This window comes from Dicentrarchus labrax, unplaced genomic scaffold (assembly GCF_905237075.1).
Source record: "Dicentrarchus labrax unplaced genomic scaffold, dlabrax2021, whole genome shotgun sequence".
NCBI lineage: Eukaryota > Metazoa > Chordata > Actinopteri > Moronidae > Dicentrarchus > Dicentrarchus labrax.
In genome coordinates, this window is record NW_026136707.1 from 19,387,609 (window position 1) to 19,401,483 (window position 13,875).

Here is a 13,875-nt window from a genome sequence, read left to right on the forward strand (position 1 = left end):
GTGTCTAATTTGTATAGCTGGGAATCTAATGGGAGATACCAGATATACCTGGGATCAGCACAAAGACTTAAATACACGTGCTAAGACCTAACTTACTTAATGACACACAGTTTGTGATTTCCGTGCAACAGCCAGTGGTAGAGATTTACCTCAGTCTTAAACTGTGCTCATGGCACTGGTCCCTGCTCGCAGAACATCTTCATTTGTGTGGCATCATAAGTCCTGATAAAGAGACACATTTCAGTGTGTGATGGTATTAAGGAAGAGAAAAGCTGGCAGTAGTTGAGCAGTAGGTTTCTCATAGCTACACTCGCCATCAGGCGAATTAGAAATGAGTTTGTCACATTACAGACACATATGATGGCAGACTCGTGATCTAATGAGCTAATGTTCCACCATTAATGCGGACTGGAAGTGTCTAGACAAACCCAGAGGCCAGCACTGTGACAGCCTGAATTAACTTTCATGCTGTAATCCTCTGCTGTCTGATGGACACTGGATGGATGTTTTGATCGAGCTGTCAAATTATTTTAGTGACACAGCAATATTTATTACTGTCATTGATCCAATTTGCAAATGTGATGAGAGTCATGTAGAGGGCTGCACTGACTGAGAGCTCTGATACCACACAGCAAGATACACTCATGTCTCAGCAGCTGTTAAATACTGGTTCCCCCAACAGCCATACATACATATTATATTCACATACAAGGATGTTTACTAAACATCCAATTTCTAATAATGAACCATGAGACTTAACAGATAAATAAGACGTTTTATTCCAAAACTGACAATATTTTGAAAGAACAATCCTCTATCCTTTATTCAAAAGTTTACCTGAAGACAGACGGTCTAAAAAGCAGGCTACCAATCTTAAGAAAAGTTCTGAAAAACAATGGTGCTGGTGTGCTTCAGCGTTGAAGATGAAAAGCTTTTAGGAGCCAGAGATCTCCTGGAGGATTTCAGCAGCCAGTGGAACTACATCGGCATGGCACCTAGGACAGAGACAAGAGAAGTTATTCACTGTATCACAGTCGTTGATTGCCCAGTGTCAGGAGGAATTTTAAACATTTTCCTTAATAAAGCTGCAAATGATGGGGCGTCCTGATTGCTTAATGGTTACGGGGCAGAACCACAACGTCCACGCTTCGATTCCTGCTAAGGATCTCTGTTGCATGACAAGCGAAACACACAACACACAACACACAACACACACACACACACACACACACACACACACACACACACACACACACACACACACACACACACACACAGGCCTGCATTTAAAACGCTGTGTTGGAGAACACATCCAATGTACTCCAACCCTACAGGCTGTCTGTAATCTACCTCTCCTCTCTCTCCCACCCTCTCTTATCTCCCTCCACCCTCCCCTCCCCTCTTCCCTTCCTCCCAGGTGTCTTTGAGGGCAGCCTGACAGCCAGGCCAGCAGAAGCCCACCCCCTTAGTTGATTAAAACCTACGTAATTAACCTAATTAACAGAGCTCCCAGAGGCCTAAGAAATCCTTGAAAGTTTGTGATTTTGGAGAACATAAATTAGATTCATAAAAGTTTTAGGACTAACTTTCACAGTGCCAAATTGACACTCAGCTGCACGGAGGAAAGTGGAAAATGAAATAATTAGTTTTAGATTACAGTGAATGGCTATTACACAATCCAAATTAGCCTCACACTCGGCTTACACCAACACTTGGAGGGCTTCTGGATGAAATGTACATTCTCAACCGTTTGAGATGGAGCCAAAGAACTGACAGCAGAACTTAGTGGAAAAACAGATTCCTCACTCGGTTTTTTTCATCAAAATAGATTCTTCACAGGAAGACTCAGTACAGTACAGTTAGACTAGTTCATTCCACTGATTCCCAGTGGATTAATCTCCATCTCTTTACAACTTGGTCCTCAATACCTGGACAGTTTGCACAAGACAGCTTTGAAATCTGCCCTCGGTTGTGACTGACTGACATGTTTGTCTGCACTACAATGAAGAGAAATACAGTAAGACAACATCAAAGTGTTTTTGTTTGAGTGATCAAATATAAAGCGCTAATAAAATGTACCTCTAGCAAAAGTGACCTATTCCCTAAACCAGTGGTTCCCAACCTTTTTCTGTCTGATGTGTTGTTGTGAATGGATTTTATTTAAGACTATGTAGACTAAGTATATAACTTGATGATTCTTCAAATGAGACATGGTGATCCTGGTATTGTTATATTTGGTCTTTTTTCTTTTATTTACATTTGTGTTCCTACTATTTAGAGTAGAATTAGTTAGTCGAGCGACCCCACAATCTTCCCACATACCCCTGGTGACTGCAGAAGTACTCCCTGGGGTACAAGTACCTCTGTTGGGAATGACTGACCTTAACAATGGGGGAAATGTTTAACAATCCACAGACCGTCACAGTGCTGTGCTGTTGTTAGGCAGCACCAGGTGACTTTCAGTTTGATAGTTTTCGGGTATTAACGTTGGTGTTTTTGGTAAAATCCTGAATCCAAAGTTTGAGAGGGTTGAGTTTTTGCAGAAGTTGTGTAGTTGACTGAGTGGGCTGCACTACTGATGGCTTCATGTTTGACTGAACGCAGCAATAAACGAAGGATCAGGTTTTGGGCCTCAAGGCTTTTCTTCAGGATGGAGGACTATGAGTGACGCTCCTCCCCTCCTTCTACTCTCGGTCGGGCTTGAGGTTTTGAAAAGGCATTCCTCAGGTTGCCATGGTAAAAGCTGAATGACATCATTTGGGTTAGGATCTCAGCCCAGACCTCCCCTCTCTTTCCCACTCTTCCTCCATCTCCTCTCTCTGCCCCAACTCCTCTCATCCTCTCAATTAAAGCCCCCCCTCCTCCCCTCCCTTCCTCTCCTCTTCTCTCTCCTCATAACTCCTTTCATCTCCTGCCCTTTCTCCTAAAACCTCTGCTCCCCTCCTCCTACCGCTAAACCAGTGGGAGTGTGCCAGTCTCAGCCACTTCAAAGGCTAGAGCTGATCTCTGCTTTCATCTGGCAGAGAGGGAGAGGAGAGAGAGAGGAGATGAGGGGAGAGGAGAGGAGAAGTGGAAAAGGGAAAGCACAAGAGAACGAGAGAGAAAGAGGTGAAAAAGAAAGAAAATGAGGGAAAAGGAAAGAAAATGGGGGAGAGAGGAGGAGAAATGGGTATAGAGGGTAACAAAAAGAGAAGAAAAGGGGTGACCGAGGAGAAAGGAGGGGGAGAGGGAGGGGAGAGTGGGAGAGGTCTCTATAGCAGGACAACAATACACCTTTATTATCGATCTGACAGGGTGTGTGTGTGATTGAGAGACAGAGTTTGTACATAGAAGAGGGGGAAAGCGACTATTTGTGTGTATTCATTGTGTGTGTGTGTGTGTGTGTGTGTGTGTCTCTGTTTGTGTGTGACAGGTCGCTGGTTTCATACATCAAGAGATCAAAGGAAGCATGGTCGCTACGGTGACAAAACCCTTGGCTCAAAGAGGGAACACACATTCGGCCCACATACTCATAAAAGGCAGCCAGATGCAAAGATACAGGTGTACACATGAACACGAACAAACAAACACACACACACACACACACACACACACACACACACACACACACACACTATATATATAAATAGACGCAGAGTTAACAACTCAGGGAGTAAAATCTCTTCCAGCTCTATGACTGATTTTGCTTTGGCATTGGATTTTGAAATATATGTAGAAATATATATAGATTTTTAAACATTGTTTTTTGAAGCTTTTCCATTTTTCAGCTCATGTTACTTGCTGTGTAGTTAAAAGTGAGCATTACTTGCAGTGAGTCATTAAACAGAGAATCCCAGTTGAAGTAGTGTTCCCTGTATATTTCTAGTGGTTGAGATTGTGTTGATCCATACAAACCTTGCCGTTCCCAAACTTAAAAATCTTAAGAAGAAAGCTGTTACTTTGTCAGGTGTGTGAGGGTGGTGCAGGTCATGCTTCCTGCCATTAGTATCAGATCTCAAGAGACTCCCAAACAAAGTTGAAGTTTTGTTTTTAATATGACTCAGCCCTGTGTGAGCTCACATCCTCTCAGTTAACACTAGAAAACTAAAAAGATCCATTCCGACGTGCAATGCACAGACATGTTAAGACATGCGTAACACTAATAAGATGAATGAAAAGGCTGGAGGAGGCACATCTAAATCCACAATGATTTGTTATTGGTAACCTCTGAGATATTGTTTCAACACTGACAGACAGAAATGAGCACTTTATATACAGCCAAATATCTTGTTTGCCGCAGTTGTTTGATTATTTAGTCAATCTGTGATCTGTGCAAAGTGTCTGTTACATCAAAATGGAATAATGGAAGGAATATGCCCCAATACATTGATTTATTTGACACACACACACACACACACACACACACACACACACACACACACACACACACACATACACACACACACATTTAAATGCAGAATCACACACCTGTTGGACGTAGTTATATCCTGCAGTAGACACATTAGCTCTGCCCCTTCAGGACACTCTAACCAATCAGATTGCTCTGTGGTCTGCACCTGAAGAAAGACGCAGAAAGGAAGAACAAAGTGAGCAAGACAAGAGTAAAGGTACGGTCACGTTATATTCAGTTAAAAGGCAGCGGCCCACACTCGACAAAGGATGTGATGACATAGGTCTGACACAGGTAATAAATGACACCGAGCAGTGTATGAGAGCATCGCTGCACTTTGTAGTCTGGCAGTGAAAAACAGGGAGATGACACACTGAATAATGACCTCTATTTTCAAACACAATGCATCACTGTTTCTGCGGGCCAACTGTGCAGATGTACACAGTCAAAGTGGAACAAAAGTTAAACCTGCAAGACACCAAAACAACACTTCAATTTTTTTCCTTTTTGTTTAAAACGGATTGTTTATCCAGTCAGCCTTGTAAAGTGATATTGGTTGAATATAAGAGCCAAAAAGTCAATATTCCTCACCAATCCCCTACAGGCTACCATTAGTCATCCTACTGAAGGTCAATAAATTACACTCACAACAAGCCCAAACACCCTACACCTCAGTGTGGCAGATTAGTGCAGCATGACTTTGTATGATGTCATGTTTAAAAGCCCTTTAGTCAGTACTGATATATGATCATAGAACTGTCTAACAGTGGGGTTTATCACTGTTGTCTCAACGGAGAAATACCATCATGCAAGTATGTGTATGCATGTATTTTGTCCCTGTCCTCTTTTTCAGGCTTTTTGACTGATTAATCAAAGGAGGAAGAGAAGCAGCTATAAGCACTGATCACCATTCACCAATAATAAGAAAGCAGTGATGAAACATACGTACATTACAACATTAGAAATATCATTTTCACATTCTTTGTTATTTTTTCACAGCGCCACTCAAAACCATCCCACAGACTACTACATTATAAGAAGCACTGGTCTGTGTTATTATCACAGAATCATTTTTCAAGTTACCACGACCAACTGCTGAGTGACATCACACTCATTTGTCAATGTCATTTCAAAGTAAATTGATTAAAGAGCTAATTTGCCAAAAATCCACTTGAGTGCACACATACACACACATACATACCCTGTGTGTTACATTAGTGCTTTCCCACACATTGTCAGTCATTTTGATTCTTGCCCTCCTTACTGCTCCTCCATGGATTTATTCTATGATTCTACAGCTGGACTTACACACACTGTCCATTAGACTGTCAACTAAAGAGTTTTCCTCTCTCTACCTTCAATGTATTTCCTCATCACGTGTTTCTTCTCTTTGTCATCCCAAATCATCATTTGTTTTTATTCCTGTCCTGACATGTCTCCCTACACCATGATGTCTTCGCTTCACACCCACCCAGGAACACCTGGTCCACAGACTGCTCTGTGTGTGTGTGTGTGTGTGTGTGTGTTAAGGATGGTTCTCACTTTAAAAAGAGGGCATTTAGTGTTAGTGTTTAAACTGACAGCCAAGTTAGGTTCTGAGTTAAGATCTGATTTATAATTTGTTTATTGTTGGAACAAATGTACTCTAATAAATACTAAAAACTGTGTTTGCCTGTGTCTCTTTAAGTGCTGTTCAAGGTGTGTGTGTGTGTGTGTGTGTGTGTGTGTGTGTTAGTGAATATTTATGTGTGTGTGCGTGCATGTGTGACTGAGTGGATGTGTGTACGCCTGTTTGGTGAACGTGTTCTCTCTGATCTCCAGTGACATCATCACCTCTGTCTCTGCGGCGACACAGCATGGTTGTTGCTAGGCAACGGGGTTAGAAGGAGACAAAGACGCTCCCCTCACTCGCTTACTTTTCACACACACACACACACACACACACACACACACACACACACACACACACACACACACACACACACACACACACTTTGCCTTCCACATCAGGGTGAGGTGATGTGTGCCTGCCAACCAACCACTAAACACACACCTTCTTATCATCCCTTTTCCATCCCTGCTCTCCACCACGTCTTCACCCTCTCCTCCCCCTTCACCCTTCCCTCTCCCCATCTCTACCTGACCAACACCCTGACTCTATAATACTGGACTCAAAGTCAGATGAGAGGCACATAGACAGTATAGGACAGACAGACAAATTCAGACAAAGACAGCGCAGGGCTGTGATGATAGATATTAACTTCAACCAAGTAACAATGTACCAACAGACAAGTGCAGAGTAGTAAATTTAGCAGAATAACACACATATATATATAAAGATGTATGTGTGTTTAAAGTTTTTGTGCACTAGACACCAGTGGTGGAAGGTAAGAACATTTGTACACTTGTAGACATTTTTTACTCTGCTACATTTATTTTACGAATTAACAATACAAAATATGATCAACAAATAAATGATGCTTTATTATATATGATATTAATAGATTTATTATATTATATTAAGTAAAATAAGACTCCACATATGGTTGGGATTTACCAGTTACCTAGCAGCATATAAAATAATTTCATTAAATAAAATTAGCCCCACCTTCACCAACTGCGACGATGAACATATTAATTCATTAATAACTATAACAATAATACAACCTATATTATTCTGACATGGGCCACTCAGCATATTGATTCATTTTACTTTAGGTTCAGTATATTTTGATGCCATTTTTTTTTTTTTTTTGCTTGGTAAGATTTTGAATACAGGACTTTTACTTCTAATAAGAGTATTTCTACACTGTGGTATTACTAATTAAGTAAATACTGAAGTAAATGATCTGAGTACTTCTTCCACCACCGCTGGGCCTAAACACACTATTCTACATGTAATTCTTTGAGAGACATGGGGACATTGTCTTTATGAAATTTAAAACTTCAGTTCAATTCGTGCCACCTATAGAGACTTTGCATAATTTTTTTTTTTCCTGTGTGTGACCCTTATGGTCAGTCCTTCGGACACACTCATTCAGCTTGCCCCAGGCTGACTGAGCACTGCAACCGGGCGACTGATGGATGGATGATGGATAAAGGATAAATAAATGTCCACGTATCCGGCTCAAACATGTGAAAGGTTACAATAATTGGACATAATATGCTTTGACATTTTGGAAACTCGGCGATATTTCTGCCTCCGGAGATGAGAGAGGAGGAACATTCTAGACACAAGGGTTGGATTAACGAGCAGTGTAAGGAGACACACAGAACAGCATCGACAACAATCATCTAAACACCCTGCCTTGCCTCACAGATCTAGGTTTGTGTGTGAACACAATTTACATAAACATAATCATATTAATAAACGTAATTTCTGCTGGACAAGTTAACATTACAGTTGAATGGGTTACTATGTGTGAAAGGGGCTTGAGAAAGACATGAGTTGTGCATACATATTAAGGGTCCAATCACTGAACACAATAAATTCTATGTTGCCAGAGGGAGGCTACCAAGTTTTAAAAAATGTCGTACAAATCAAACTGCCTGAAAAAACTTCTTATGAATCCCTTTTCATTTAATTAGCATCCCCCTTTAAGTCTTTCCAAGTTGGGTGTGTTGAAAAAAAAAGAAACATTGAAAATTTCACTAATTCAGACTTGATTCATTCTCCCTCTCTCCTCCTTTGCAGTTTCCAAGCTATTAGCGGGATCTTTGATTGAGATTAACAGAGCCCTGAAATCAATGAAAGATAATTAAAAAGTCATTGTTGAAGGGCAGGCACTTGTCTGGGTGTGTAGGTGTGTGTTTGAGAGAGAATGTGCGAGTTATTGTGTTTCTGTGAGGAAGTGTGTGTTGTGGATAATGAATGTCTGTTGCATTGTTTCAAAGGTGCACATTTTTCTCTGATTGATAACGAGATTCAAAAAAACTGTTGATTTCAGTTGTTATTTAAAACTTTAGCTACTAAACTTCAATGGAAAAAAGTACAAGGTGGGGGAAGAGTATTGCAACAGTACTCTGAGGGAACTTTAACATTTAAATCTTTTAAATTAGCTATGTGCAATGAGGCAAATGACTAAATGTGCAGAATGGTAGATGGGTATGTTTTTGAGCAAATAAATTAGTGCTGCTCCTAGAACTGAGCTGCTTAGTGACTCATCCACTAGCTACCAGGAAATGGCTGAAACACAGTTTTGTGTGTATTTTTCAGGGTGGTGAGCAGGATAGAAAATATACACCTCTGTGTTACTGTAGCTGTTAGCGCAGGGGGTAATGAGGGAGTTTGCACAAGGGGACAAATTTGCCACAACAGACAGACAGAAAAGAAAAAGAGGTAAGTCTGTGAGCTTGTATGTGACAGAGTTCGCGTGTGGGTGGTTCAGGTGGCTGGATCTAATTAGTTAGAAAAATCAAAAATACACACATGCCAATTCTGTCACACACACACACACACACACACACACACACACACACAACTACAAATGTAAGGTAGCTTACAGGCACAGCCTTCAGTCAGATCATATGATCTCAGGGTGACAGCTGACCTTGTGTCCCACATGCAGAAACTATTTCATGACCCTACGGCCAAGCCAACATTAGGAATGCATTTTACATAATTCATAGGGGTCTACAGAAAAATCCTATTTTTCAAACTGTATTTTCACTGGACTTCACCAACCCTGTCTCTCTTTTATCTAGCTATTCAAATTAATATTGGACAATTCTGCAAAGCCCTGAGTTCAATTCAATGACTACCTTTTTAAAACATCCAACATTTTTAAATAATGTATTTCTAAAGTATCTTTACCAAAACAATTTAAGTATGGTTAGTTCAGGTAACCAAAACTCCTTGTTTAATGATTAAATGCTGTCATTTACTTCCACATCCCATACTACATAAACAACATATCACTTCATGCAGTTTGAGCACTGGGAATACAATGTATTACATTGCAGAATTATTTCCTGGGAAAGCTAGGCTGCAGAATGTATACCAAATACAGCTTCAAAGCTGACTTTGTCTGATGTGGTATGAGTTTAATTAACTTACACATTGGCTTTTTAAGTTGAGTTGAGTTGTGAAGGAATCTCTACCTAAAGTAGTCAATTGCTGCAGCGTTGTTTTATTGTAAGGTGTTTCTATCTGTCGCCTTGTTAAAACCCAATTCTAGTGATTGTAACCACATGGAGCTTATGTTATTTAGTACGTTTGGGGGATAGAAGCCCACTAAATCTTCACCTGCTTCACTGCAGTGTGCTTTTTTTAAGAGTCAGGCCATCTTTGGCCTGTACTACAAATCATTTTGACTCTCAGACAAAATTGGACAGACATTCGAACAGAGAGTGACAGGCAGATACAAACCAACACTTTTTCTCCCTCTCTGGTTTGCTCGCTCTGTCAGTCTAGTTCTGGTGAAACTACACTCTATTTTCAGAACAGCAGCACAGCAGGGCTGTCTCTCTGAGTGTGTGTGTGTCTGCACTGAGTCTGTTTCTATTATTCCAATATTTTCATCCTGCAGTGGTGGCAGTTAATATTTCAACCCCCAAAATACAAACAAACACAGGGCCTTGATTCTTGAATAATACAGAGGTATTCAAGAATGTTTAAGTGCTGCAATATGAACAATACCGGCACCTGAAGAGAGACACACAAGTGTCTGATAAAATGTTACACAAGCAAAGTTGATGTCTGTGCATAGATGTTGTTTGTCTGTCTGTGACTCTGTGATTGTCTGCGTGCCTAAATGTGCACTGTACTCACCAGTCGTTTGATGATCCTAAGTGTTGTGCGTTGGATTCGGGGGGTCTCGGTGTGCATGTGTGTGCGCAGCGTGTGTGAAAAGCTTTGCAGACAAGAAGGTGACAGGCAGTCATAACCCTCTCCTCCAAACAGCTGGACCAGTAGAGACAGACACTGAATACACTCCTCCCAGACCTCCTGGTTTTCAGTCGACAGCTACAAGGAGAGAAAATAAATGATAAATGGAAAGATGAAATAACTTCATGCACCATGTTTATATTTTCGTTACTGTGGTTGCTATGGCTCATGTGAGAAAAAATAAAGTGAATGACTGAATTGTTCTTCTTATAGGTGTACACACAGGTTACCTTATTAAAGCACACATTCAAGATGAATAATTAAAGCCATTTTACATTAAAAAAAAAAGTATTTTGCAGCGTTCAAACAAACACTTCCAGAAATTATTTACTGTACTTGGATATATCAATTCATTTGAAAGCCATATCAAGTAAATATAAAACTATTTAAAAAAACGTTACATGGGGCTGCTCACCTGGTAGAGCGTGCGCCCCATGTACTAAGGTTGAGTCCTGACCACAGCAGTCTGGATTAGATTCCAGCCTGTGGCCCTTTGCTGCATGTCATCCCCTCTCTCTCCCCCTTTCCCATCTAACTTCAGCTGTCCTATCCCTTAAAGCCGGAAAAACTATATATTGAAAAAAAGAAGTTACATGAAAGCATCCAGGATCAATGTTCCCTCTAAACCGTGTGGATCCTAGCGAGGCTGCTTCTGGTTACGGACCCTTGCCAAATTAATTAACTTAATGCACTGAGTAAATCATAATACTTGAGCATGCATCAATGATTAGCCCACACTCTCTTCAGAAATATTAGATTCAGGGATCATATTGACGCTGCTGCTCTCTCTATCCCACTAATCTCCCATGGGGCAAAGGGGGGGGGTCAAAGGGGCTGCACAGAGGCCGGGGGTGTGTCAGCTGCCCCCTCTACCCTTTCATACACAACCACACACACAGACGCCCACCCAACACTCAATGTGTCAAGCAGAAGTAAAAACGTCTACTGTGTCTCTTGAGACCTCCACTTCTCCTCCTCCCACACCCCCTTCCTCTCTTTACACCCTCAACTTCCCAGGATGCCTCACGGCACCCTCTCTCTTTTGAATGGATTCTCTCCATCTTTCCTTTCCCCTTACCCATGAATCTCACTTCATCCCCTCACCTGTTTCATTCTTTTGAACCCACCACCTTCTTCCGTTGAACTCCTGACCTATTAATCTAAGTCACCTTCTTGTTTAGAAATACTTACAAATGATGTTTAATTTCTTAATGTAGCTTAATGTAAACAAAGTTCCAGAAGGCAAGAGACAAAGACCACCATTCTTCAAGCAATCCAATTTGATTATAAGTCTAACATTAAAGTACTTTAATCATAATTCTGAGATTTTGAGCGCAGATAGAGGAGGGGGTTATTTTGCATCACATATCTGATTTTCAGTGATTATTCTATTCTCAGTAGTGTGTATAATGCCAGAAGGTGTGGATGTATGAATGGCTACCACAATAACACTTCCACATTTCTCTCAGCAGAAAAGCAAAGATAGCACCCACTCTTATCTTCCTATTTTTCAGATTGCATCACATTCTAAGCTGGCTCTTGCAGATATAAGAGCCTTTTCTGCAGATTTATGGGATTAATATTTGTAATAACTGGTAGTTGAAGGAATTTGACAATGGGCACAAAGTCTGAGCATGAAAGTGCATTTCAAGATTGCTTGATAAACTTCATTACCATAACAGATATACACACACTTCTTGGGAAGACAGCTAATTAAGGAAAAACTTTTAAACGAGCTTGATGAGTAGTGTTGCTGTTTACAGTGCGGTCAGACATGGGAGGAGGTTTAAGAAATTACATATTTTGTCGGAGAGGAAGCTGTAGATCTAGTTACTGGTCTTAATAGATTCATTCAGTGTTAGTGAAAATTAATATAGTTTTACAGAATTAGCTTTACTCCCTTATGAAACCACAGTTTTACCTTTACATGTAAAGTTAATTTAGACGTTATGTGAGTTACGTAGAAAACAGAACTGAAGTGGAGATCAAACTAGCTTGTTGTAAACAAATCAAACTAATTTGTGGGATCAACAGTGAAATGATAAAGCTCATAAAATCTTTAAGGTGACACACACTCAGATGCACAGTGGAAGGGACTGTGCTGGGCATTAGCAACTGGTGAAAAAGGCTGCATAAGGAGTCACATTCAATCTGAACTAGAGATCTATTTCTTGTATGAGTAGTACTTGTATTTATTTGTATCACTCAGCCTGCTAACTAATACAAGTATTACTTATGTGTAGAAGGAACACATAACCAGAAAAATAAGCATGTTCTATCCCCCACACGCACACACACACTTCCTTGCATAAATAAACATACATACACAGGTTGTCTCAATGTATCAGACAAACATTTAGACATACAGTACAAAAACATGCATGCAAAAGCAAACAGAAAATATTTATGTATGCATGCAAAGCATTTACACACACACAAGCTCTGTGAGTGTTGTTCTCACCATGTGAATGAGGTGTGTGCTGAGTTGGCTCAGGGGTCGGTTTTCTAGGAGCAGCTTCTCTGCTGCCTCCATCTCCACTGCTGGACAAGATAGCCTCTGGCTCTATACACACACACACACACACACACACACGCATGCACACGCACACGCACACACACACACACACACACACACACACACACACACACACACACACGTTAAATCATTTATAGAGATTTGACAGTCAATAATGATGGATCCAGAGACCTGCCAAGACAGATTCTGACAGACTGAGGCAGACAGAGAAAGATAGATAGACTAAGAGAGGAAATAAGTTTTCTGCATACGTTGTGTTATTCTAACCCTTCTTTAGCACAATATGTGTTCAGGGCAACACAGGTTGAACAATTTTCTCTATTTGTCACATCGAGTCATTTTTGCATCTCATTAAGACTTCAGTCTTCTCACCCTCTTCTCCCCCCCCTCTCTCATTAGCACCTCTGTTCCTCACTTTGGCTTATTTTAGTTCAGTTCATGCCTACAGTGGAACTTCAGGCCAATTAGAGGTGAAATAATGTGATTAATACTGGCACATATTTTCTCTCTCTCTCTCTTTCCCAAAGTCGCTTCTTCTCTGTTATGCTCTCTCTCCTTCTCTTTTTTCTTCTGTAGTATATATAATCTCTGACTCTCTCTCTTTTGACCAACAGAGTAAGAGTTTGGGGAGAGCGGTCTAGTCACGTCCTCTCTCCTTATCAGACCTTATTACCCAAATGAATTTGGTTTGGGCAGAAGTTTTCTTTTTAATGAGCTTTGCATTTCTCACAGAATTGATTTCCGTTGCACATTCTGCTTGCTCCCTTTCCCATCTCTGTCTCTCCTTCTATCTCTCCATCCTTCCTCTTCCTCTTCTGTCCTTCTCTCTTCCACCCAGTCTTTTACCCTGCCTCCCCTTTAGTCCTCCCAGCCCCCCTCCCCTGTCCAGGCATTAATATGTATGCGTTGGGCTGGGGTGCACACTATGGGGAGATGGGGGCTGGTGTGTACGTCTATATGTGAGCGTATGTGGGTGTGTGTGTGTACGAAGGCAAGCTGAGGACAAAGCCAGTGGTGATAATGAGGCCGCAGGGACATAGCCAGACAGGCCCCTCTGTGTAT

General features: G+C 41.0%; 1 protein-coding gene across 5 annotated transcripts in view; it reads right to left on the bottom strand.

Annotated features, from left to right (window-relative positions):
• Nucleotides 1-755: 755 nt before the first annotated feature.
• The window catches only part of ulk4 (unc-51 like kinase 4), a 76,900-nt gene continuing 63,780 nt past the window's right edge, over nucleotides 756-13,875 (bottom strand). For all 5 annotated transcript variants that reach the window (XM_051406465.1, XM_051406468.1, XM_051406469.1 and 2 more), the window contains 4 exons: nucleotides 12,739-12,840; nucleotides 10,161-10,355; nucleotides 4,468-4,556; nucleotides 756-995 (listed from right to left, as the gene is read on the bottom strand). In XM_051406465.1, coding sequence (XP_051262425.1) covers nucleotides 935-995; nucleotides 4,468-4,556; nucleotides 10,161-10,355; nucleotides 12,739-12,840 — 447 coding nt within the window. In that variant the 3' untranslated portion in view covers nucleotides 756-934. The remainder of the gene's footprint in view (nucleotides 996-4,467; nucleotides 4,557-10,160; nucleotides 10,356-12,738; nucleotides 12,841-13,875) is intronic.